At 40.7% G+C, this 22,324-nt stretch overlaps 2 protein-coding genes across 6 annotated transcripts in view; both read right to left on the bottom strand.

Moving 5' to 3' along the window:
* Positions 1 to 12,798, bottom strand: part of Sesn (Sestrin) — a 149,421-nt gene extending 136,623 nt beyond the window's left edge. For 2 of the 4 annotated variants that reach the window (XM_070665734.1, XM_070665736.1), the window contains exon 1: positions 11,674 to 12,194. The gene's annotated coding sequence lies outside the window, so the exon portion shown is untranslated. Of the gene's footprint in view, positions 1 to 7,971; positions 8,822 to 11,673; positions 12,195 to 12,545 lie in introns of those variants that run through there. The other 2 variants (XM_070665737.1, XM_070665738.1) reach the window with 2 other exon arrangements.
* A 346-nt stretch (positions 12,799 to 13,144) lies between these two features.
* Positions 13,145 to 22,309, bottom strand: LOC139107871 (hexokinase type 2). 2 transcript variants are annotated; one of them, XM_070665742.1, is made up of 11 exons: positions 22,144 to 22,309; positions 17,919 to 18,022; positions 16,577 to 16,730; positions 16,137 to 16,355; positions 15,565 to 15,884; positions 15,440 to 15,454; positions 15,113 to 15,225; positions 14,556 to 14,714; positions 14,347 to 14,486; positions 14,140 to 14,273; positions 13,145 to 13,890 (listed from the first exon to the last, which is right to left on the bottom strand). In XM_070665742.1, exons 2-11 carry the CDS (start codon positions 18,000 to 18,002, stop codon positions 13,801 to 13,803), a joined length of 1,428 nt encoding a protein of 475 aa, XP_070521843.1. In that variant the 5' UTR covers positions 18,003 to 18,022; positions 22,144 to 22,309; the 3' UTR covers positions 13,145 to 13,800. The 2 variants fall into 2 exon arrangements, with proteins under 2 accessions (XP_070521843.1, XP_070521844.1); XM_070665743.1 differs by lacking the exon at positions 15,440 to 15,454.
* Between the last annotated feature and the right edge of the window lie 15 nt (positions 22,310 to 22,324).

Genomic DNA, 22,324 nt, shown 5'->3' with positions numbered 1-22,324 from the left:
TTACAACGCGATCATCAAAGCTAAAGAAGTTAAATCAATTACGATCTAATGTTGTCCCTCTTTTAATCACTTTTATCGTATTACCGCCGCGGATTTAACGATCTGATGAGAAACTCGTCGTAGGTAAAGGGCTAGACTATGTAATAGTTTATCCCACGTAAACTGTGTGCGAAGAGACAAGCCTTTTTCCCCTCGGTTAAGTCAAATCGACCGAACGTGTTCATCGGTCCCTATAATCGAGTCAACGAATTTTCATACTCTCGGAGACGGAACGTCTCTACCAGACGCTAATTTCATTGCACATTACGATAGGAGTTTTTCTTTTTTTAGCTCACAAGCGCTGAAAATAAAGGGGAACCGTAGAAGCGAGACTGAAGACGAAAAATGTACAAAAAAAACCTCGAGATCGAGACGCCCGCAACACCGTGTTTAATTAAATTTCGGTCGTGCGATCTCAAATTTAAGATTCGTTTAAACAAGACTCGCGGACGTAATAAGAAAAAGGATTTTTTCACGTTGGACAACTCAACTATTCAGAAATCGTAAGAGCCGCACGCGGATCGCAGGCATCGAGGAAGGAGCGCTCGCAAAAAAAAAATGCAAATAAACGCACTTTAACCGCTGTCAGTCCGTGCTTTCCGCGGGTCGGCGAGATATTTGCGGACTCCATCTAAAGCCAAGCGAGTACATACATATACTTTCTAATTATACGTACGATCTCGTCTTCCATCTACTTTTCACGTCGGCCACGCGGGGAATGCGAGAAAGAGAAATAGGTGAAAAGCAGGCGTGTCCGCAGAATCGTTAGCGCGACTTCTCCGCTGAAGATTTGTAAAAGAACGCGCCATCAGTGATGTAAAAAAAAAACGTCCCCCTCTCCGTGGTCGATTCTACAACGCGACGCGGAAAATATGCGACGGCTTCAATCATGATCTGGCTTGGATTTTTCCGTAGAGCGCAATATGAAATGATCGTCAATCGACGTCGGTACGGTTTCGCGTATAATACCGGAGGATTATATTGACAGTCCGCAAAAAGAGACGATGCAATATTGATTATTAGTGGTTGGTGGAGCTTTACTTACGATGGCAAAAAAAAAAAAAAGGAAAAAAAAAAGAAAAAAAAAAGTTTACCAATATAGAAACGAAAAAGCCGCGCTTTGTTATAATGCACCGCTGCTGCTTAATAATACCTACAATATAATTAAAGTCATTAACTGTGTTTCGCGTGCGCGTGTAATTCCTTGAAGCAGTTCGATCTTTATAATCTTTAGATGTAAAGTTTCAGGGTTAAAAATCGATATCTTAAATGGATGGACTCTTAAAGCAGTTGTGTCGAGTTCTTGAATCCTTTCTATGTAATACCTATTAGCATAAGAAGCGATAAAGTAAAAAAAAAAAAAAAAGAAAAAGAAACCAAACGTTTCCGGCCGCGAAACCGAGAATAGTATCGGAAAAGCTAGTACGTACTAGCTAGGAAGATGGCGAGCGATGTTTGCAAAAAGGACGGTAGATACTACGCGCTGCTGGCTATAGCACTGGCAACAGCATAGAGCGCAACAGCGGTCGAATTGGCACACTCTGTCAGTGCAACAGTCCCGCAGCTTCTATGCGCGATTCATCCGATGCATTTTCCCTCCGAAGCTATCAAACGCTCTCGATTCAATATTGATAACGATCGGCGTAAAATCTCGCGCGCAAATATCCCCTCGCGCGAGATCCATTTATATTCCGTGCAGTTTTGTTCGTGCCATTGTCGAAAAATAAAGATACGAGAAAAAAAAAATAATAAAAAATCAATGCTTATTCATTTTCAAACGATTATACCGCGTTATCGCGTATCAAAGATCGCCAGCTGGATTGTTAATTGGAACATGAAATGGAGAACGCGGGGCTGTGACAGCGAGGCAGGAAGCACTCGCGATTTTAATAATTTAAAGTATGTCTGCAAATAGGCGGCGCGGTAACGCCGGTAAATAATTCAAAACAAAAAGAATGAGCGGAAACGTAGTGAATGCACAGAGCTTACTTTCTTCTTCGCGATAGCGCTACCGTTTAGCGCACGCGATTTGCATGGGGAATAAGCGATGCACCTACGCTCCCAAGAAATCTCTCGTGAGAAAGGACACAGGGGATCAACGATCGCTTGTAAACATCGAATGGCGAATCGCGGAAATTTTCGCACGACCCTGATATTTTATGACCCGCCGCTGTTTTACGCAAGGCTAATGCCATCCATTTGTTACCCCGTTCCCCGTGCCTTGTAGTATATTTTCATTATACGAGCAAGATAACAATTCCATTCAGCGCAAACAGTTAAATTATACCGTACATACGCCCCAACAGATCACTCGCGTCTACCATAATATCTTTCCTGTCTCCCTTTTTAAGGCCAGTCAGGCGCAATGTATCCACGTCCGCTCGCGCGAAAAATGACATGGCATCGCGCAACGCGGAGAGCCGCGAGCCCGCCTGTATATGCGCCGGGGGATAATTAAGAAATCAGCCGATCGTTATCGGGCACGACAACTGATAAATATGCATCGGGGACGCGCTAGCCGCTCGCTATTGTTCCGAACGAAATGTCGCGAGTTACCTCGGAAATTGCTTAATACCGCGACCGGTGAGCTACGAATTTTACCCCGAATCCGCGGTTTCTGGAATTGCACCGCTTCCGCGTATCGCACATGTGCGCGGTGTTAATATCGCGGGAGTTCGAAAAAGCCAAAGCGGACGGAACGTGAAAAAAAGAGAAAAAAAGAAAAAGGGAACACCGCGGAGACGATGATGCTCGCGCGTTCTACTCTAGTTACTCATCGCTTCGAACGATGACTAAACTCTGCATTCGCGGAAATTACCTTTCATGCATTTGCAAAGGCAAATAAATAGAAATAGGTACAAAAATGGTGCGTTTGGCTTGGTGCTTTCAAAAACCGTGTACGTACAGCGCCGCGATAAAATTAAAATAATGTGAGTGCTAATGAGCGCGATAACAATGAATTGCCGCTAGAATTAGCGCCATTAACGTTACGCTCTAATTGCAATGAACAAAGAAATGTATCAGTTTATTGTATTGCAGAATGCTACCTTTAAAATGGCATACGGTAAACTCTTTAATTCACTCGACGTCGATATATAAAATAAACTGTAAATAAAATAACAATACCGAGGAAATTAAACGTTGAAAGTAATATCACTGTAGATATATCAAATGTGGGAAAAATCGTGGTACATGTATCTTTTACTCTTCCTCGCATATATAATTTTCATTTAATAATTTTATAATTATTTGAAATAAATTTTCCTTCTAAAGTGCGTAAAGCTTAATTTTCCCCAAGACTAAATGTTGCAAATAAAAAATGAATTTCGGCCACGCCGAAAGCCGCGTCGTGCTTATAATCGAATTAGTTGTATTATAACATCCGGCAGTGACAAACGGGCAAAAGGAGAGATGATAGAAAGGCGAGACCGCAGCAGAGAACCGCGGAACGCAATCCAAACCTAAGCAAAACGATTCGGCTGAGACGACGGACTTTAATCGCGTTTCAAGCGAGAATAAACGAGCTAACCTCGGCGATCTCTCGCGTGCGCCGGCCGATGAGGGGCAACACACCACAGTGCGGCGCGGGGTTCAACGACCGTAAATTTTGTTTACGAAAATCCTTTCGTGGCGAGAAGAGGTCTTGAGAGAAGGCACAAGCGGTCCCCGATAAGTGGGCGGCCAGCTTCGCTTCCCGGCGATACGTTAATCGATATATGTTTCGTTATCAAAAAACCCGCCACCGCTGGCAAAGATCCCACCGAATTCCAGGCGCAATCTGAATTTCATTTCGCATAATCTCGGGGAATGTCCGGTAACGGACCCGGGCCAATTTCACGTTTGAAATACAAGAAAATCTCACCCGCGGCAGCGTCCCAAGAGGGTTTTCGAGAGAAGTAAATAATGTGAATAAATAAAATTTATATTACAACCGCGATAGGTTGTTTACCACGATATACTCGTTCGAGTCTATTTTAATAAGATAGCGAATTACGTGTCTGAAATAACCCGCGCGAATACACCGGAGGAGCATTGAATCACTACAATCACGTTTTCCCGTGTTGCCGCAAATGAAAGAGATTGATAAGGTGCCTGAAGATCGTTATCCAAGATCGGGGGAAATTTATATCGAAAGCAGGCGAAAGCGAAGGATACCTGGGGCATTTTAATTAGAACCCGATGCAGCACGCTCGTATTTCCATGCGGATATGGTAATACAGATATTACAGTTGATAACTTCATCTTTCGACCGAACTTTTACTTCGCGGCACTTCCATATTCATTCCGTTCAATGCGATAGTGGTAACAACGACAAAACGCCAAGATTTCTAAAGGTGTTGTATGCACTTGGCGAGCGAGCGCCGAACGCGAACATTCCAAACAAATCAATTGCGACAAAAATAAACATACTGACGAATGTCGCGGTCGCTGTGTTTGTTCGCTAGGTGTATACGCATCTTAATATGTAAGCTATTCTCTTTTTGTTAATGCCTATTTGAGAAAGAAAGAGAGAGAGAGAAAGCTTTTGATAATAACGTACAAATAAAAAATAAAAAAAAATGTATATTGCTGTGTTCCCAAAGATAATTTCACGCCATAGCCGTTTTACACCCGACGACGAAAATATCTATCGAGTAAATCTTGCGTTAATGTGTCCGGCGAGATTGTGTAGAATGTAAAACTTAATAATGCAATAATCCTTTCATAAATAAATCGCGAATTTCGTATCGCGTGCCGCGATGCTAGATTCCACCTCCGAATTTAGTGCGTTAATTCGTTTGCATCAACAAGTGGAAATAAACTGTGCATGCACATACAGCGCGATGTTACAGAATACGAAATAATCCGCAAACGTAGCGCCCCAAGCCGGCGCGGTAAAAATGTTCGATATTACGGCGATTTAATGAATCAAGAGCAATACTAAAATGATTTATAGCGCAAGAATTCATACCCTGAGTGCGCATAGGCGAACGCTATATCATTAATCACAGAAAAAGGAGAGAGAGAGAAAGAAAAAAAAAAATATAAAAAAAAATAAAAACTCATTGCAATTGCAACAGCCAATCTGGTTACGAAATCTAAACAGCGTATGCCATTGTGCGAAATATAAAATTAATTGAAGTTATAAAAGTCGCGCGGCACTTTCATCGTAGATTTCATTGCTGCCGCTCGCGCACGTGCGTGCAAACTTTTTCGCGTTTTGCAGATCTTCCGTAGGTGCGCGACACGGGCTTTGCGGAACTTTCTATTTGCTTTCTTGGCCGGGAGAGCTAATAACCGACGCATTCTCGCACGTCGATCGGGATGACGTCTGTTATCGGTTATCAGCCGCGGCCGCGGGGTACGCGGGCGGGCGAATGTACCGATATCGATTGCACTTTTCGAATCGCGCGGAACGCGGCGATTATTCAATCTCTCGAATGACACACGTCGTTGCACGAGCAAGCGCCTCGCTGTCTGCGATGCCTACCGAAGGCCTCCCCGCCCGAATGCTAGCCCCAGCGGCTCTCAACGCCGAGATTCTCAGAACACAGCCTCGCAACGAGCATAGAAATCCGGCCGCTTAGCAACAACGAAACACTTGCATCGCGAGCGAGCGAACGAGCGAAAGAGCGAGCGAGCGAGCGGGCGAACGCGGTCGCCAACCGTGCGATAGATGCGCCAGTGAATGACCGACCGGTTGAGCAATACTGTTGGACAATCGATCCTTTTGCTAAACCGAGCTGAATCAGTCATTAGTCATTCGTCATACGAGTGAAATATTACAAGTTTTTTTTCTTCTTTTTTTTTTTTTTTTACCGTATCTCGTGTTAACTCAGTTACGCGATTATCGCTTTAATAGACGGCGCGTGAATGTATTCACGTTTCAAGGCGATAAAAAGGCAAAAAAAAATTTGTTTCTTTTTTTTCTTTTACATTCTGCCTGTTAATAAAGACCGTAAAAGAACTATGAATGTGAAAAAAAAATGCTCTAAGGCACGGTTTGCGCGGAGGATTTAGGTGAATCATTATTTCGTGTTCTCGCCTGTGTGCTATAAATTGGGTATAACGCGATAATGAACTTTAGCTAAGTTGTCCCACGGACGAATATTAACCCTCGACTGAAGCACTGCAATTCACGTTACGTAACCGAAGTTACCGAGCACCCAAGGGAGTTGAGAGGATGTATTTCTATCACGTTGAAGGCCGGCGAGGTGTTTTCTCGAAATATCTTATAATTCTCAAAGCGCGTGATTTGCACGTGTATAGCTTTCGCGTTCGCGGATGAAATTAAAATCTAAATAGCATTTCGAATTTCCCGCGGGAGACCCAGCTGATTTTTCTATCGTCTCGCGGCGTAACGGAACCAAACGCTGGAGCTGCATACAATTCTATTTCCGCGTAACGCCGATTCCGCGAATCGGCAAACTCCCTCGATCCTTTTCGTTGATTTTGCGGGCTCTCGCGTGTCGTCCCGTAATACGATTGCAGACGGGGGTGGCAGACTTGCCGGGTACGACGTAACGACAATTAATGCTTATCATGGAAACAACGAGATTACTGAAACGGGGCTACTTCCGCGGCGAAGTTTGAATTAGCGCCGCGACAAAGTGGCGTAACACGTGTCGCCTTTCGCACGGAGAACAGTAATTTCTCTAGCGATAAATAGCCGCCGTGCATCCAACACGAAGAAAGAAAGAAAAAAAAAAGGAAAAGACATTTGTACCAGTTTATCTCTCTTTCTTTTTCCACAATATTACGAATGTGCCCCGCTCGATCTGTAATTTATACGCCTCGGACTTCGCACGCTCGTCGCTCTTTCTCTCTTCTCCAAATATATTTAATTCGCACAGCTAACTTTTACCCTACTGAAACGGAGCCACGTGTTTTATATTAAATAAAAACACAAACACTCCGGGGAGCGAACGGCGAACGTTTAGCGCTAAATGCACCGCGAGAATACCGGTCTGTGCATTTTTCCCCTCTACCCCCGCCGAGAGATCGGAGCCCCCATACAATCGGCGTTTTTACGAGCGAGGCGATCCACAATGCAACCGGTTGTTGCGACGATAAAACGCAGTCAAACGACGGGATCGCAACATTTTACTGCCGCCGACGGCAGCCCAATTACGATCAATTTAACTGCGCGGAGAGTTTCTTTCTGGTTGATCTACGCCGCGCGCGCGTAAGTTAACTCGCGATACTTTAAAAACGCCCGGCGAAACGGATCGGCAAAGCCGGATCGATTCACTTTGCTCGGACGCCGGATTCCGTCGGGATATCGATACGAGTTTCCGTTTTCGCGTTTTAATGGCGCACGTGCTCGCCGGGCGGAAACGCTACCGGACTTCATTTACACCAAACTCGCGGAATAAATCCACCAATTTCGCGTGCAAATTAAATTGCGGGCAACGAGAAAAATCAAATGAAATTAATGTATCTCACGTTTTAGCTTATCTCCCTTCGCGGCTCGGAGAATCGGAAAAAGGGATAAAAAGTACGTTAAACCGGGATCAGAGTTAATCTGCATTGCACATTAGAGGCTCATTGAGCAAATAATCGATAGTTAAACCAAATCCTCTCTGCGCGAGGGTGTGCCGGGGCTACCTGTGAGACTCGAAGCGTCGAATCGCGTGTTAGCGGGCACAATTGCGAGCTCGCAATTTCGAGTCGTTTAGATTTCCAGAAGTACCGCAATTCTCTACTGCCGAGTGCCGGTCGGACGTCGTCGCCTTTTTTATCGCGTCTCGCGGAACAAGCTCTCGCGGAACGTAATCAGCCGTTTGTCGCGCCGCTGACGAGGGGGTAAGATTTTTGTCCGAGGACTGGTTCGCGCCGCGGTACGAAAAAAAAAAGAATAATAATAATTAAGTGTCTTCGCCCCCTCTGCGTTCTCGATTGATTTCAAACATCCGGCGGGTTACAATTTAATTAAAATCAAATTTTAATTACCTATCAAATACCAAGATGTAACCGAAGAATAAATAATATTCCTTAATAGCACTCTAAAAAAAAATGTTAAGATCGAAGGTATTAGATACACTGATTTTCTCTCACTTTGATCAATTTATTCGAGGAAGGCGACTCAAAAGCGATCGTACGGACGGATTCTCGGTGATCGCGGTGTAATTTAGGTGCACATATAAGCGCGCACGTGCTCTTTTCTATTTTTCTTTGTACCCCAAATTAACGTGCACTCTTTTCTCTCCGCGCTGGCCACCGTCATTCGAGACGGCGCGCGTTCGCTGTCACGCGGAACGTGCCAAAGAGACGCGCGAACGAAACGATTCGGAACTGGTTCAACGAAGTCGGCCGTTCCCGGCGTTGCGCGCGCGACGAACAATGTGAACTTCAGAAGAGGGGTAGGACGAGCGAGAGCGAGGGAGGAAAAGGAGGAGGTGGAAAAGGCAGACGAGCAGAAGAGGAGGAAAGAGACGACGGCGGAGGCAGAATCGTGCGGAGCACGTGAAAGGCGATTTAAAGGGAAAAAGGAGGAGGTGACCGATGGAAAAGAAACGCGCGTAGAGAACGAGAGAAAGGTAGACGACGGACGAGAAAGAGAGAAAGAGAAAGAGCGAGAGAGACAGATATATACAGCTGGGGGAGAGGAAGGGGTATGGCGAACCGGTCGCAGCCTCCGCTCGTCAGCTGGAAGCTCAGCTGCAACCGGGCGCGGTGACCTCGGCGCTGCAACGCGCGGTGGCGGTGCTTCATGGAAAAGCGAGTCGATTCGCGAGCGATAACGGTGCCGCGATAGCGTCGTCCTCCTCCTTCTCTCCCTCCCCCTCCCTCCTTTCCTCCTCCTCCCTCCCCCCGGTTGCCCTTTCCGCGCGGATCCCTACGCCCTCCGGAAAAACCTCTCTCGAAGAGTAGATTGTGGCGCAAAGCACCTCCGCGATCAGATGAGACGCGCGGTGTATTTCGGCTACGTGACTGCAGACCAACATTGCGTAAGAACCGAAATGATCTCTACGTAAATTCCCCGTGACGTTACAAATTATGAAACCTGTTTTCGCGCATCTATAAATATGACGTCGTAAACAACGAAAAAAGACCCCGGGATCGTTTATGTAATCGTTAAAATTCATACCGAAGTTCGTGCCGCCGTTCAATACATCTCTGCAATCGTTCGGGCGAAATTCTATTAGGCGTCCGCGGTCGGATGGAAAAAATTCGACCCCTCGCGCGAGACATTCGTTTCCGCCTAAGGCCTAGCTCGCGCGTAACTTCCCAATTCTGAATGGTTTATGCAGTGGCAACGCGAAATGCTCTGCATAATTAAATCTTATAATAAGGATTCAGAATTAAATTCGCGCAATGTATGGCGCCGTTCTCGACAATGCCTCTCAGGAGTGGCATAAAGACGAACTACTTCAGAATGAACGACATTACATGAGATTACTTTGGTCCTCGGCGAATTATTTTCTCTTATTCTCGGGAGAGCGCGGAAATTCATAATGAGATTTCATGATTAGCGCGTCTAGATGAGTAGCGAGCGACGAATATATACATGTATATATATATGTACTTTTTTTTTAGATTATATCACGTCAACAGAATTATTTTGGCTTTTCACGACTAAATCCAACCTGCCTCTCTTCGACGGTTGAAATTATGCGAATGATGAATGAATGCTCCCATCTGTGCAATTATGCGCATCGTGTAATGCCGACTCACGTAGTTTAAGCACGCTATTTAATGAAGCACCTTTCGTTGCAAATGCGAAAGAAATTTAATTCTCAAAATGGAACAAACGTTCATTTTCGTTGCGTTCTCGATAATTATTTCCTATCGATCTTTCGATAAACTAACGCGAAATATTAACTGCGTTAATATTATATAAAATATTGTATAAATAATTAATTTATTATTTATCGCGATAAATGTTAATTTGTATTAATGTAATTAATCATCAAAAAATTCTAATTTATAAATTAACGTACATATATGCAGCTCTTCTCTCTCTCGTTTTTTTTCTTTTGTTCTCAGCTACTACTTCTTTAACGCGTGTTCCCTAATAAAGATTTCCTTCTAATTAACATGTAAAAGAGACAATTCTTTTTTTTTTTTTTTTTTTAACCGTTCGAAGATGCTAATTTTTTTGCGATAGTCTATTTCGAGATCCATTAATTAACCGGTTATCAAATTACCGACATCGTCGGCGATGCGCATTGTCGAGGTCAGTATCGGGACGAGCCGCGAGAGAATCTCACGAGGTGAAATCGCCGATGCCGCGAAGTGTCACGTACCCGTATAAGAGGGCGAAGAGAGTCACTCTTGCACTTGATAGGAGCATGAAAGATGCACGGTCGAGATCATCTAAGTCACATATTTTTCTTTCAAAATTTCACCGCGTTACACGAAGTTACCACGTTGAGAAAGAGAAATATTATCGCGAAATAAAACGTAAAGTGTTTGTGCATTTTGGGAAATTAGTTTACGCTAGTTAAAATTCTGGATCTTCCAACGCTGTCTTTTAAGCCAATATCAAGAATTCGTTCACGTACATTTAAAAAGAACGACAAGGTTTTACATTTGAAACGTAAATTTCGACGAATTTAACATTAAAAATTAAAAATCTCTACTTGTGGTTGAATATTCGCGAAGTAATCACGCAGACGAGCGCGAGAAATTTTTAATGACGAGTATTTAAGCTGATGGCAACGGTTATTACGGGATTTATTACAGGAGAATGTTAATTGTCGCGAAACGCGTTTCGGAATTTTCCATTAGCGAGCGGACCCGAGCGAAGTCTTGATAACGACAATTTCGAGAACAAAGGAACGTGGTTTCCATACGTAACTGAAGATGACCTGACGCTCGGCCAAGTTTCACTATTTAATTATTAATCTAGATTAACTTCAGTCTCGACTCAACTTGTTCCTTAGCTTTTTCTATTTCACTCTTAAGAATAAATGTAAAAAGTCTCGATCGGGCTGAACATTTACAAGCCCATCCTGGCCGAAACAAAGATCAGTCGGACAATTATGCGTAACGAACGCAAAGACGCGCGGCTAATTGTTACGCGAAAATCTACCGCGAGTCGAATCATCCGTGGACGACGCGAGAGCGTTCGATTCCGACGACCTCGGTTCACGCTAACCCTAGTTTAACCGAGCCCTCTTCCCCTCCCCTTGTCGCTACGCGAACAGGGTCGTCGCGTCTCGCGTTGATCACGTAAACGCGAACGAAATTCCACCGGAATCGTAAACCTAGGTCCCCCGCCGCTGTGACGTGCGAATAATCCGTATCGAGGTGATCCGCGGATCGCGACGTCGAGTCCCTGGGATCGGCGTTTTCCCAGGACTATCCGAGGCCCCGTCATCGTCGGTGACGGGAGGGGGAGGGCACGACTCGAGTCGCGAATCATGGGCGCTGTATCACGTTCGCGGAATCGACTCCGGTAGCAGCTACCAACCGGTCGGTCGGTGCATCAGCTGAGAGCCCAGCTGAACCCAGAGAGAGCGACCGCTGTAATAACCTCAACCTGTCTCCCTCTTTCTCTCGCTTACAACGCGCGCGCACACACGTACACGTACACATACGCGGGTTTACGTGCGGGGGACACACAGGAACACAGACACACGCGCGCGCGCGCGCACGCTCGCGGCGAATTTCACAAAAAAGCACCGTCGACAGGGTTAGACACGGTACCTGGTCTGCTCGGACGACGTCCCGGCGACTCGACGACGGCTGTCCGCGTAGGCTCGTCGACGAATCCGCGAAACTTTTCGAAAGCCCACTCTCACAATGGAATCTTCCAGTAGACTGGCCGAGCCGGCGGCGGCGAGCGGAGCGAGCCGTTCTCCCTTGCGTGCGCACCTACCGTGCGCGGCGGCCGCGTTCGGCTTTTTCGACGGGGGGAAGAAAAAAAAAAGAAGTGAGACGCGATTTCGTAACGTGTAACGACCGGTGACACTGGACAGGGCGCGTCCGCGGGGCCGGCACGGGCACGCTCGGCGCGTCACCGGCACACGGCACGTAACACTCGAGCACAGCTTCACGGTTGCCACAAACGCGAACCTACGGTAACGTGACGCGCGCGCGACCACCGACGATGACAGTTCGGTCCCGAGCGGACCTGTCACTCCGCGACTTGAGTGCGACCGAGCCGAGCCACCATCGCGACCGTACACCCGTCGCCATCTGCCAGCGCCTGGTCAAACGTCCAAGCTCCCATTTGAATTTTTCTCGAACCTTCATCAACTGTTTTTCCGCGCGCTTTTGAGCCGCCTGGTTACGAGCCGAAAATCGCGACTTTCGAGGGACGACTGCTCGCGTCGAAGAGACGGTATTTATCGGTCGTAACGAGCATCGCGCGAAATGCAACGACGGTGGGTCTGAAGGATCAAATGTCTACGATTCAGCTACAGGGAAAGTCCGATATACGAGCGATACCGCGGTCTTATTTCCGGAACTTTCTGCCCGCCCGCGGCGATATATCAAACCGAATACGCTACTATGCCTCTTTTCTTAACTGAAGTTAATCTAGATTACTCGAAATGGGGACTGAAATCTGAACTTACCGTGCCGCAGCATCGGTGAACCCTCGAGGTAGGACGAAATAATGATGTGGGTAGAGCGGCGTCGATCGTGGAGATTCTTGACAACCAATGGGTTCCAGTGATTGCTGGTTGCACTAATTCGGCACTCCCGACAGAAATGTACGTCGGAATACGGTTCGAACCGGTGAAATCCGCGATTAATTACGGAGCGCCCGAGCTCCATCCTACCCCGACCGATGCACCGACGAAACTAAGATGGCGCTAGGCCCATCGGCCCGTGCGCCGAATATCTGCGCGCGCAACCGACTACCATTTAAAATGATCAAAATGCCTAGACATAATTTTAAAACAATTTTCATATTATATTAATGATCCAAGTGTATTATTTCGACGCACATACATATGTAATTTAATTTAAGCTGGTTTTCTACCACTCAAAATTATAATATGTCTGTAAATAATGTATTAAACAATTAATAATTTAATTATGTTAAAAGTTAATATTTACACATATCAATTTAATATATTTGAATAAATTGTGACAAAACTGCAAATATATGCGTGGAAAAATAGCACACTTGGACTTCTAATGCATCTAATAAATATTTGACAAATAAACATCGTCTAAACTTTTTTTTAATTTTTCTAAAAAGATTTCGAAACAGCTAAATTTTAATACATAGTTTTAACAAATAGATTAATTATTTTAAAAAAGAAGTATTATCAAATAAATGCAAACAAGACTCTATTAAAATAAATCGCTGTTTCGCTAACTTTTTATTATAACAATTTCATTTCTTTCGTACAAAAAAAGGAACGTTTCCAAACATTTACAACACGCAACAACTTTTCACGTCTTAGACGCATACGTTTCCATTGTAAAATTTCATACAATAAATAATATCATTTTTCTTTTGATAATTCGTTCTCACGCATTTAACAGGCATATATTTATTACCATCTTCAAGCAACGCACGAGCTTTCTACGTCCGCTGAACGATCGATTACCTTCCTTTTAACATTTCGTTACATCACGAGATTGACACAAACACATTCAGATTCAATTTCACAATTCTTAAATTGATATTAATAGAAACGTGTGCAATTCATTAAAATTCAGTTCTAAATATTGCGAGTGATATATTCGTGGGGAAAACTTTACAATATTGAATTAGAACCTTTTGACGGAATATTTCTATGACTATTGGGGAATTCGTTGTTGCGTCACGATAACGGCGACTCCTATAAATTTTCTTTATCTTAAATTTATTCGCCATTATTGTAATCGCTTTTTAAGTCTATGTGCAATAGCTGCGACAAGCGCAGCTCCCTTGCCGCTTCCATCTTCTGCATGGACTAATTTGAACTGAAAACAGAATAAATTCGTAATACAAATAAAATTTTCATAAAATATATAACAGAAAAAATTTATTTTCTAAATAAAAAAAAGACTTTAACGTATAAGATTATTAAAAATAATGTTTCTTTTTTTTTTAAAGCAGAATTGCAATTAGAAATGTTTGATTACTTCTTATCTAATCAGTACTTTCAAGTATTTAAAGAAATCGATTTTACAGCTAATCAAATTAATATCTATTTCAATACGCATACATACTTTTCGTCCTGGAGTAAGGAGCGAAGTATACTGCTTCATCCAGCCTTCTAATCGAGGATGATGTTTGTAAAGAGATCCATCTACAGCAACTGTTATTTGTTCTTTATCAATGCGATCTAGCAAACTCGCAAGACCTTGAACAGAAATTATTGATGAGACTATGTTAAATCGTCGCTTCATAGGCGCCGTTTAAGTAGCTTTACGTACATATCGACACTAAAAGAGCCGCGCGGTTAGAGGCGACCTCGCACACATATTGAACGATTCTGATATCATCCTCGTCCGGAATAATACCGAATTTTTCGAGAACCCCTCTCGTATTACTGTCGCCACCATCTACCGAATCTCTGAAATCATACGATTAAAGATAAATACATGCGAATCTTTAATTAAATAATCGATTTGAGTGTACTTACTGCTCGATATGAGATACCAGATCAGTGGTAAGATTACCGGGTGTCAGGAGGCTGTCTGATGTAGATTCTCCTACAAACAGAAGCCTCTCTTTGGTCAACTTCGCAAGTATCACACGCACTACTTCACCGAGATATTTGCCACCAATGTACTTTTCAAATCTATAAAAAAAAAGTCGCACTAATGTACAAGGCCTTTTTAATACAAATCAAAACGCCCACGAGTTTTAATTAAAAGAATTCCTGTATATAAAATTGCATAAGTATCATTTATCAAATTCTGAAATTCTTCACACACTGTTTAAATTATATCACATGTTCAATAAATAAAACACTTAACATGATCATACGATACGTGTCATTCCTCATTTAAGAGATATGTTGATTATATCCATTATTAGTTAATCAAATTTAATATCCAAAAATCTTAATTTTTTTTTTATATATAGATATAAATTGATAAAAATGCAATTTTATCGAAAAAGTGATATATCTACTACTAGCAAACAGAATAATTACAACCTAATTAAAGATAATACGACAAATTTTTGGTCACTTACGTAAACGAATTTACGATAAGAGAATTTGCGTCGTTCTCACGATCGAAATCCGTCTTGATGAAGTCTAAGACACCGTTATCACCAAAAGCACCCCACTCAATATCAATGATAACCTGGAGCAACGAAAATTAGATCAATAACTCGTGAACTTTTCCATGCTATGTGTACAGAGGGAAAGAGAAAACGAGATAAAGACAGAATAAAAGAGAGATCCAAAGAATATGATATCGAAAGGAATATTAAATTAAATTATATAATATGTAACGAAGTATGTACATTCCAATTACATATTACAAAATAAAAGTTGTAAAAATGTCTTTGTATTACCTTATTAAAAAATATCTACGAATGAAAAAAAAAAAACAAAAATTTATTCGACAAAATGGTGACATTTATTTTTTCATATCATGTGCATATATCATGTAAGCTAGAAGAGTGTAATGAATACTTACTTCTCTCTCGCCGTGTCTCTCCGTCTCCCAGTGCTCGACTCGGTCAGCACGTTCGAGATAACAGGCGTTACTGCCAGTTCCCAGAATAAGTGCGATCGCCGTATTATGATCTAAAGTTGATCCCTGGACCAAGGTACCAGTCGTATCGTTTAAAATCGCCATAACCTTCACCTTTGTGTCGCCTCGCCGGTCCAGGGCTTCTCGCAATAACCTCACTACGTCCTTGTTTACAGCATCGGGACAGTTGAAAGTCTTGGTCCATGTTACCAGAATACCAACGTCCAACGAGTGTTGAATCATCGGGAAGGAGAAGGTAAAACCTGCATAAATACACGAGTCGTCAAGGTCGAAGGTAGAAAAACTGCACTCGGATAAACGTGAATAGTTATGCTAATAGAGGCGATCGTATTAATGTATCTTTTCACCGATTTCTTTAGGCCGCGCGAAAGTGTCTTCTGCGACACCTCGAAGCCGTTATTCGTAAATGATACCGCCTGGCGATTTGCGTTAATTAAAGAATTTCGCTCGTTCAACGTCCTGACGCGCGCCGTGGAACGAGGAAATTAATTTACCGAGAGGAAGCTCCACATCCTGAAGACCTTGGGAAATGACGAAATCACTGACACACTCGGCCAAATAATCGAACAGAGGGATCACCGTGCCGACTCTCAATTCGGATCCTATGTAATATCGCTTGACTTCTGATCGTACAGGAGCACCATGGGCCAACTCCAAGAGGAGCACACGAAAGTTAGTGCCACCGAGATCGAGTGCCAAGTAGAGACCTTCTTCTGTAAGTATTCATACACATTGACTGCAAGTACTGATTCGATAGGGTATCATCGTTCCATCGAAGAAATGATACCAATGAATATCTTTGTTATCTATCGCTATCTTTTTCTCTGGATCATATATAATTTTTTTTTTTTTTCCTTAATTGTCTAGTCAAAATAAAATTTTTTACTTCGCTCGAAAGCGTTACATAATTGAGGATAAAAGCTTCGTTAATGACCTGTTCCATCGAGCAGTTCCGGTATGTAGGTGTTCTCCATCTGCAGCGAGGATGGTTGCTGATGAATTCCTTTGCTCATTTCAGATATGAATACGTCCTGTATCTTCCGAGCGGTCGCCGCAGAAAATCTCATCTTCGACAAGTAATTTTCAATCTGCGTACAAGATATTTCTTCTTGAAAACTGTATTACATATGACAGACGATACATGCGTGCTGGCACATCTTTATGCCGTGCAATATCATCGTTATTGTGGGGAAAAAAGAAGTTTCTCGGTTCATAAATTCTACCGGTATCTCAGCGAATAGGAGTTTTACGAAGTCAGGAACACGATATTGTTTACATCTTGCGTTGTGTATTACGCAGTTCGCAGCAGCATTCTGAGCAGACATGCTGGAGAGATACGTAGGTATGCCGCACGTGCAGCATATGAAATCGCATATTTTGAATTAATTACGTCGAACGTTACAAATGAGATTTATACGTACATATTTACGGATACATATCATTCTTTAAGAATTTTCTCGCTGTGAGATTAATAAATTTAATCACGTGCTGCGACACTAGAAATAACTACTCATTATGATTCTATGTAAGCTTATAAAACTAGTTTAATAGACGTGCATAATTTAGTTAATAATGTTTTATAATAATAGATTAATTTTTTTTTTTTTTTTTTTTTTTTTAAATTATTTAATAAGTTGCTAAAGATCGTTACGTTGTTATCTATAAACTGATAAACTGCTCGCACGTCTCAAACTTTTAATAACACGATATACGTCTCGATAACCCTATAACTTAGAGAGCGAGATAAAAATTGTGACGAAAATTACGATAACCCCGAAATCCGACTCGACCCATTTTTATTCGAACTGTCTTTCGAGGCGACCCGTAGATACATATATAAATTAAATGATATTATATAAATAATCACATTTTGTAATGACTGAACGTAAAATTGATGAACTTCCTATTACAAACTTGTACTAAAGTTTGCAATACGAATAATCGCATTATCAGGAAATTAAGAAAGAATAGATAATCAGTATTTTTATTCTATAGATTCTGAATATTATTTAGAACTACTTCAAATAGCAAACATTTCTTTGACATAATCATTTGGAATCTATTGCTGTTATTAGTTTTGTTACGTATATATTCTAATCAAGTTTCGATACATTATCAGAGTTTAACTTAATCGTACGATTCGTTAAGAGAGCAGAAGTTCAGAATAAACATAGAAATAAGCTTAAAGGATTAAAGATAAGATGAAATAATGACTTAAGTAACATGTGAAAGTACTACGAAAATATTCGAGAATATCAAATGTGTGTTATACTTACTTTTTGGCGTTTAACATCGTCAGAAAGTACCAACGGCGACACTTGAATCGCTTCGTGGAGTGCATGGTCCGTGGGTACGACCATGTCGAAATTTTATTAATTATCTGAACAAAAGAAAGACAAAATTAGTAATAATTAATGATAAAATATCATACTAGTAACGTAATTTCATCTCGAATAAATAATTAAATTATAATAAATCATTAAGTAATATAATACAATAGTATAATACAACGTATAACTTCGTTCTATATAATATATCGTTGCGGATATTGCTTAGACACAACATCTGTTATCTCAGTTCTGTTGTCGCCTTATTATCACGAGAGATTAATTTGCAATAGGCGAGTCTATCGCAAGTGCCATTTTGCATATCAGCGCATATAAATTTGATACAGTCCCAAAAGATGATCAATACATGTGACGCACGACGTATAAGGAAAATATGATCTGATAAAAAAAAATATAGTTTAGTAAATATTCTTACTTTAAACAAAACCAATATTACCAATTTAATCTTCTAACTTTGAATTCCAGAAATGTTCTAATATTCATTAATAATGTATTACCGTATAATCACGAAATTCCGTAAGTCTTAAGTTGTATTTACTATACATTAAAACCGTATCACTTAATTTAATGAAATTGTATGATAGATGGTAATTAATATTAATTTTCTTTTATAATTTATAAAAACTGATAGAACATGTAACTTTCGATAACATAGTTTACTTTGCTGAACTTAGTAAGTTCAGCATCATCTAAGATAAAGTCTTTCTCTCTGACGTATTATTGCATATCACTATAAATCAATTAACATTCTCGATTAATGGGAAATCGAAAAGTGGGGCGTGTGATGAATCAGCGATTTTGCACGGAAAAGTACTTAATTAGCTAAATATTCCACTGAATTTTAAACATATATTGTGATACGAATTGGCAACATACTATGTATATTTTGTTAACGCTGAATTTACATTATAGTATATGCAATAACGTGTTTGTTAATATATATATAACAGTAAGATGAAAGTTGAACCAGCCGAATGTTGAACTTGATCAACTGGTTTCAGTTGTCTTTCACATGCCATCGTTACATTTTTCTTATATTTCTCTCACATGCAGTTTCTTCAACTTTCAAAGAGAAGGAATATCAGTATTTAAAATTATCATACGTTTATTTAATGCAATAACTCACAAATCTCTAATTTTTCATGTGTCTAAATTAAATTTTATAAAATGTTTTCAACTAAACGAACAAATCTAAATCAGGTAGAAGGAAGTGCTGCAAAAAGCTACGAGAATCTTCTTTTCGAACTGCAAGCCGGTAGCGAATGAAGCTCTATTGAAATCAATTGAAAGGTGCAAAACGTCAACCAAGATAATTCAGCCAGTTGACCCATCGTAATGATTCTAATCCGGAGTGCAACACGCATACTCATTGTCATCCGCTCGTATTCGATAAAGCATTTCATGGTAGCTTCCTCGGCTGGATGTGACGGACAAAAAAATGTACAACTGATGTGATTCTAAGCACATCTTTCTTTATTATTATCCATCATTCATTTATCACACTCTGCATCGAGCATCAACGATTAAAGAATCTGACGTAAGCATAACGTTAAAGAAAATAGTCTCGCATTACGAAAGTAATGGAGACGCAAGGATCTTCATAATCATTTAACCGGTAAAGTTATTGATAGTTATTATTGAGTATTATATAACTTCGAGATCATTATATAAATTTTTATAAACCTTATTTATTAACAATAATTCAAAGAATTGTAAATATTTTTTTAATGTTGATGTGCTGAATTTTAATCTAATTAAAGCCAGAAAAATTTTAAGTTAAATAATTTTTTTAATATTGTAATTAAACATAAAAACTGTTTATGTCATTTCTTACTTCTAATTGTATGTTTCACGTTAACAGATAAATGAAAGGGAGGAAGCACCACATATGATTTATCTTCGCCAAGGCAGCAATATGTATTCTAACTCAGGTGATGTTGTACAACTCTTAAAGATTGGATTTTGCGTCAAGTGCACTCTGGTTATCTAATCGCGTGTGCTTCTTTAAAGAGTATAGTAGTTCATAAATACTCTGGTTGGCGTTTGAATAATGAAACTTCCGTAACTCACGACCATTATCAACAAGGGCACTGAATAAATCTTGGCGAGATCAAGGTATGTTAGAGTCAAATACAGAAATGTTTACAATCTTAGACGTATTTGTTTTTTAAATGTATTTGTCGTATTTCAGGTGTACTGACCAGCATAGATAAAGCAGGCACGTTTGTTTAACTAAAGTATAAAAAATTAACGTTCGAAAATATTTTACTGCTGAAGAGTTTTGTGAGGTTTTAAATAGAGTGTTTCGAATAGAGCACGTGTATAAAAATAACGTGAAAACTGAGGCGACAAGCTCTTCATTCGTGGGTAGTAATAGATAAATAAAAGACGTCGCATAATTGACATTGGGTGGTATGATAACATTTTGTAAAGTAGACGAGATTTGGCGGACGTCACGCGAATTGACGTAAGCCGATTTTTAGTGCAATTTTCCTGTTTATAATTAACTTAATAACACATGCCGATGCGAAAATTAGAAAAAAAACATGCGACGGCAATGAGATATGATCTAACATTCGGTGAGGACGATCGAAATCTGACCGCTAACGATCTTACGTTAATTACGTGATGTTACTTATTTTGAAACTTCGCATAAACACGGTGATAAACCAATAACTGGGTTTTACTTTCGATCAGAAACCTCGCATATTTCATGATAATCGCTATCATTTGGCAAAATTAACACTCGTGAAATATTTCCGTGCAAGTTCGCTATTATGCGCGAAAATTCGTGCATTTGTTTGCGCTTCTCAAATATGCGCGTATCGTTAGCATAATATTAACTAGCAGCGCAGTTTGTTTTATACAATCCTCGGTGAATGTATAGAAAGATGTTCACGTTATGACACACGTAGCTTTAAGTTAAGTAACTTTAAAATAACGTCGATCTTTTTCATATATTGTTTAAATTAAAATTAAGTAATACCAAATACACGTTATTCTAACCTAAATAACATTGGCAAAAAATTTTTTGTCCGCGAAGCTGGCAGCCAGACTTTAGTGCACAACTAAGAAATGTGTGATTAAATAGACTCACCGATTAATATATCGTGTAGTGTCGTCGCGATGATACATGGCTTCGATTGTGTTAAGAACGCAAAAGATAGAAATTGAATATGTATCAGGAATATGTGTCGCGCGACTGAATTATACGGCGAAACGAACGTCACGTGTTGTAGCTGGTGTTACAACCGGCGACCGCGCATCGAACATAATATTTCAAGGACCCACGTGGTTCTCGCTGGGAAAGTAAACATTGAAAAAGCAGGTACGCGTGTTGATGAATTGATATCTAAAATGCGATGACACCCTGCCTTTTTTACCGTGTAAATGAACTGCGAATTGAAGCACTCACTCCGATCATGATAAACCGTGATAAATCGCTGGGGAATAATTCGCGAATTTTATTGAAATATCACTGAACCAACCTTGGAACTGTCACAAAAAGCTTTACCATTTCTAACGATTTCTAATAGTGACCGTGATTAATTTTTGTAACAATTCAATGTTTATTATTGGAGAAATAATTTTTAATATTGAAGCCCTACGATTGTCCACAAAATATTCAATCAATTTACATTGCGTATAATATTTTCTTCTGTCAGAGTAAAACTCGAAATTTACATAAAATTCTAATCATTGAGATAAAATATCAACACCGTTTCTCTTTCTAAATATAGAGGAAAAAAAAAACATATGCTAAAAAATAATTTAAGAAAAACACATTACAATTATATCAATAAAATCATGTGATTTTGTATTAACTGAAACTCGAATAATTAATGAGAAATTTATTAAAAAGAGACAAATTAAAATAATCTCGCCGATATTACTTTGCTGTACTGTATAATTGTGAATTAGTGTACCTTACGAAAATGTGTACTTAATGAAAACGTGTCAATGAAACAGATTCTTCTGGTTTTTTATTAAATATATTATATTAATGTGTAATGTAATGTAAAAAGGGGCTTTTAAAGAAAACTACCACAACCTCGTGATTCTCAAATATCGACAGCTGGATGGTCCAGAATTCAGTTTTAAATGAGAGAATTTGTTGACTACACTACGAACTAAATTTTGTAAGATGTGGTACCTGACTTTGCACACGTGCTACCGCTTTCACTGATCTCCGAGTCGATCGATGTGAGGCTGACGACGTTGGCTGCTGGTCTTTGCGAGCCTGACTCTCCGTTGCAATACGCGCGTGAATGGAACTGCGAGACGTGTGCCTTCACGACGGAGCCGAGCGACTGGTCGTGCCTCCGACGGCTCCG

The sequence above is a fragment of the Cardiocondyla obscurior genome, linkage group LG14 (genome assembly GCF_019399895.1).
Source record: "Cardiocondyla obscurior isolate alpha-2009 linkage group LG14, Cobs3.1, whole genome shotgun sequence".
NCBI lineage: Eukaryota > Metazoa > Arthropoda > Insecta > Hymenoptera > Formicidae > Cardiocondyla > Cardiocondyla obscurior.
This window is presented reverse-complemented; position numbering and strand designations above follow the sequence as displayed.

Excerpts from the sequence above, each read along its gene's own strand:
- LOC139107871 (XM_070665742.1), bottom strand. The coding sequence starts at position 18,002 with ATGGTCGTACCCACGGACCATGCACTCCACGAAGCGATTCAAGTGTCG. Across the intron at positions 14,274-14,346 it reads GGCTCTTTTAGTGTCGATAT|GTCTTGCGAGTTTGCTAGAT; the intron begins GTACGTAAAGCT and ends TTTCTGTTCAAG. Across the intron at positions 13,891-14,139 it reads TCCTTACTCCAGGACGAAAA|TTCAAATTAGTCCATGCAGA; the intron begins GTATGTATGCGT and ends TTCTGTTTTCAG.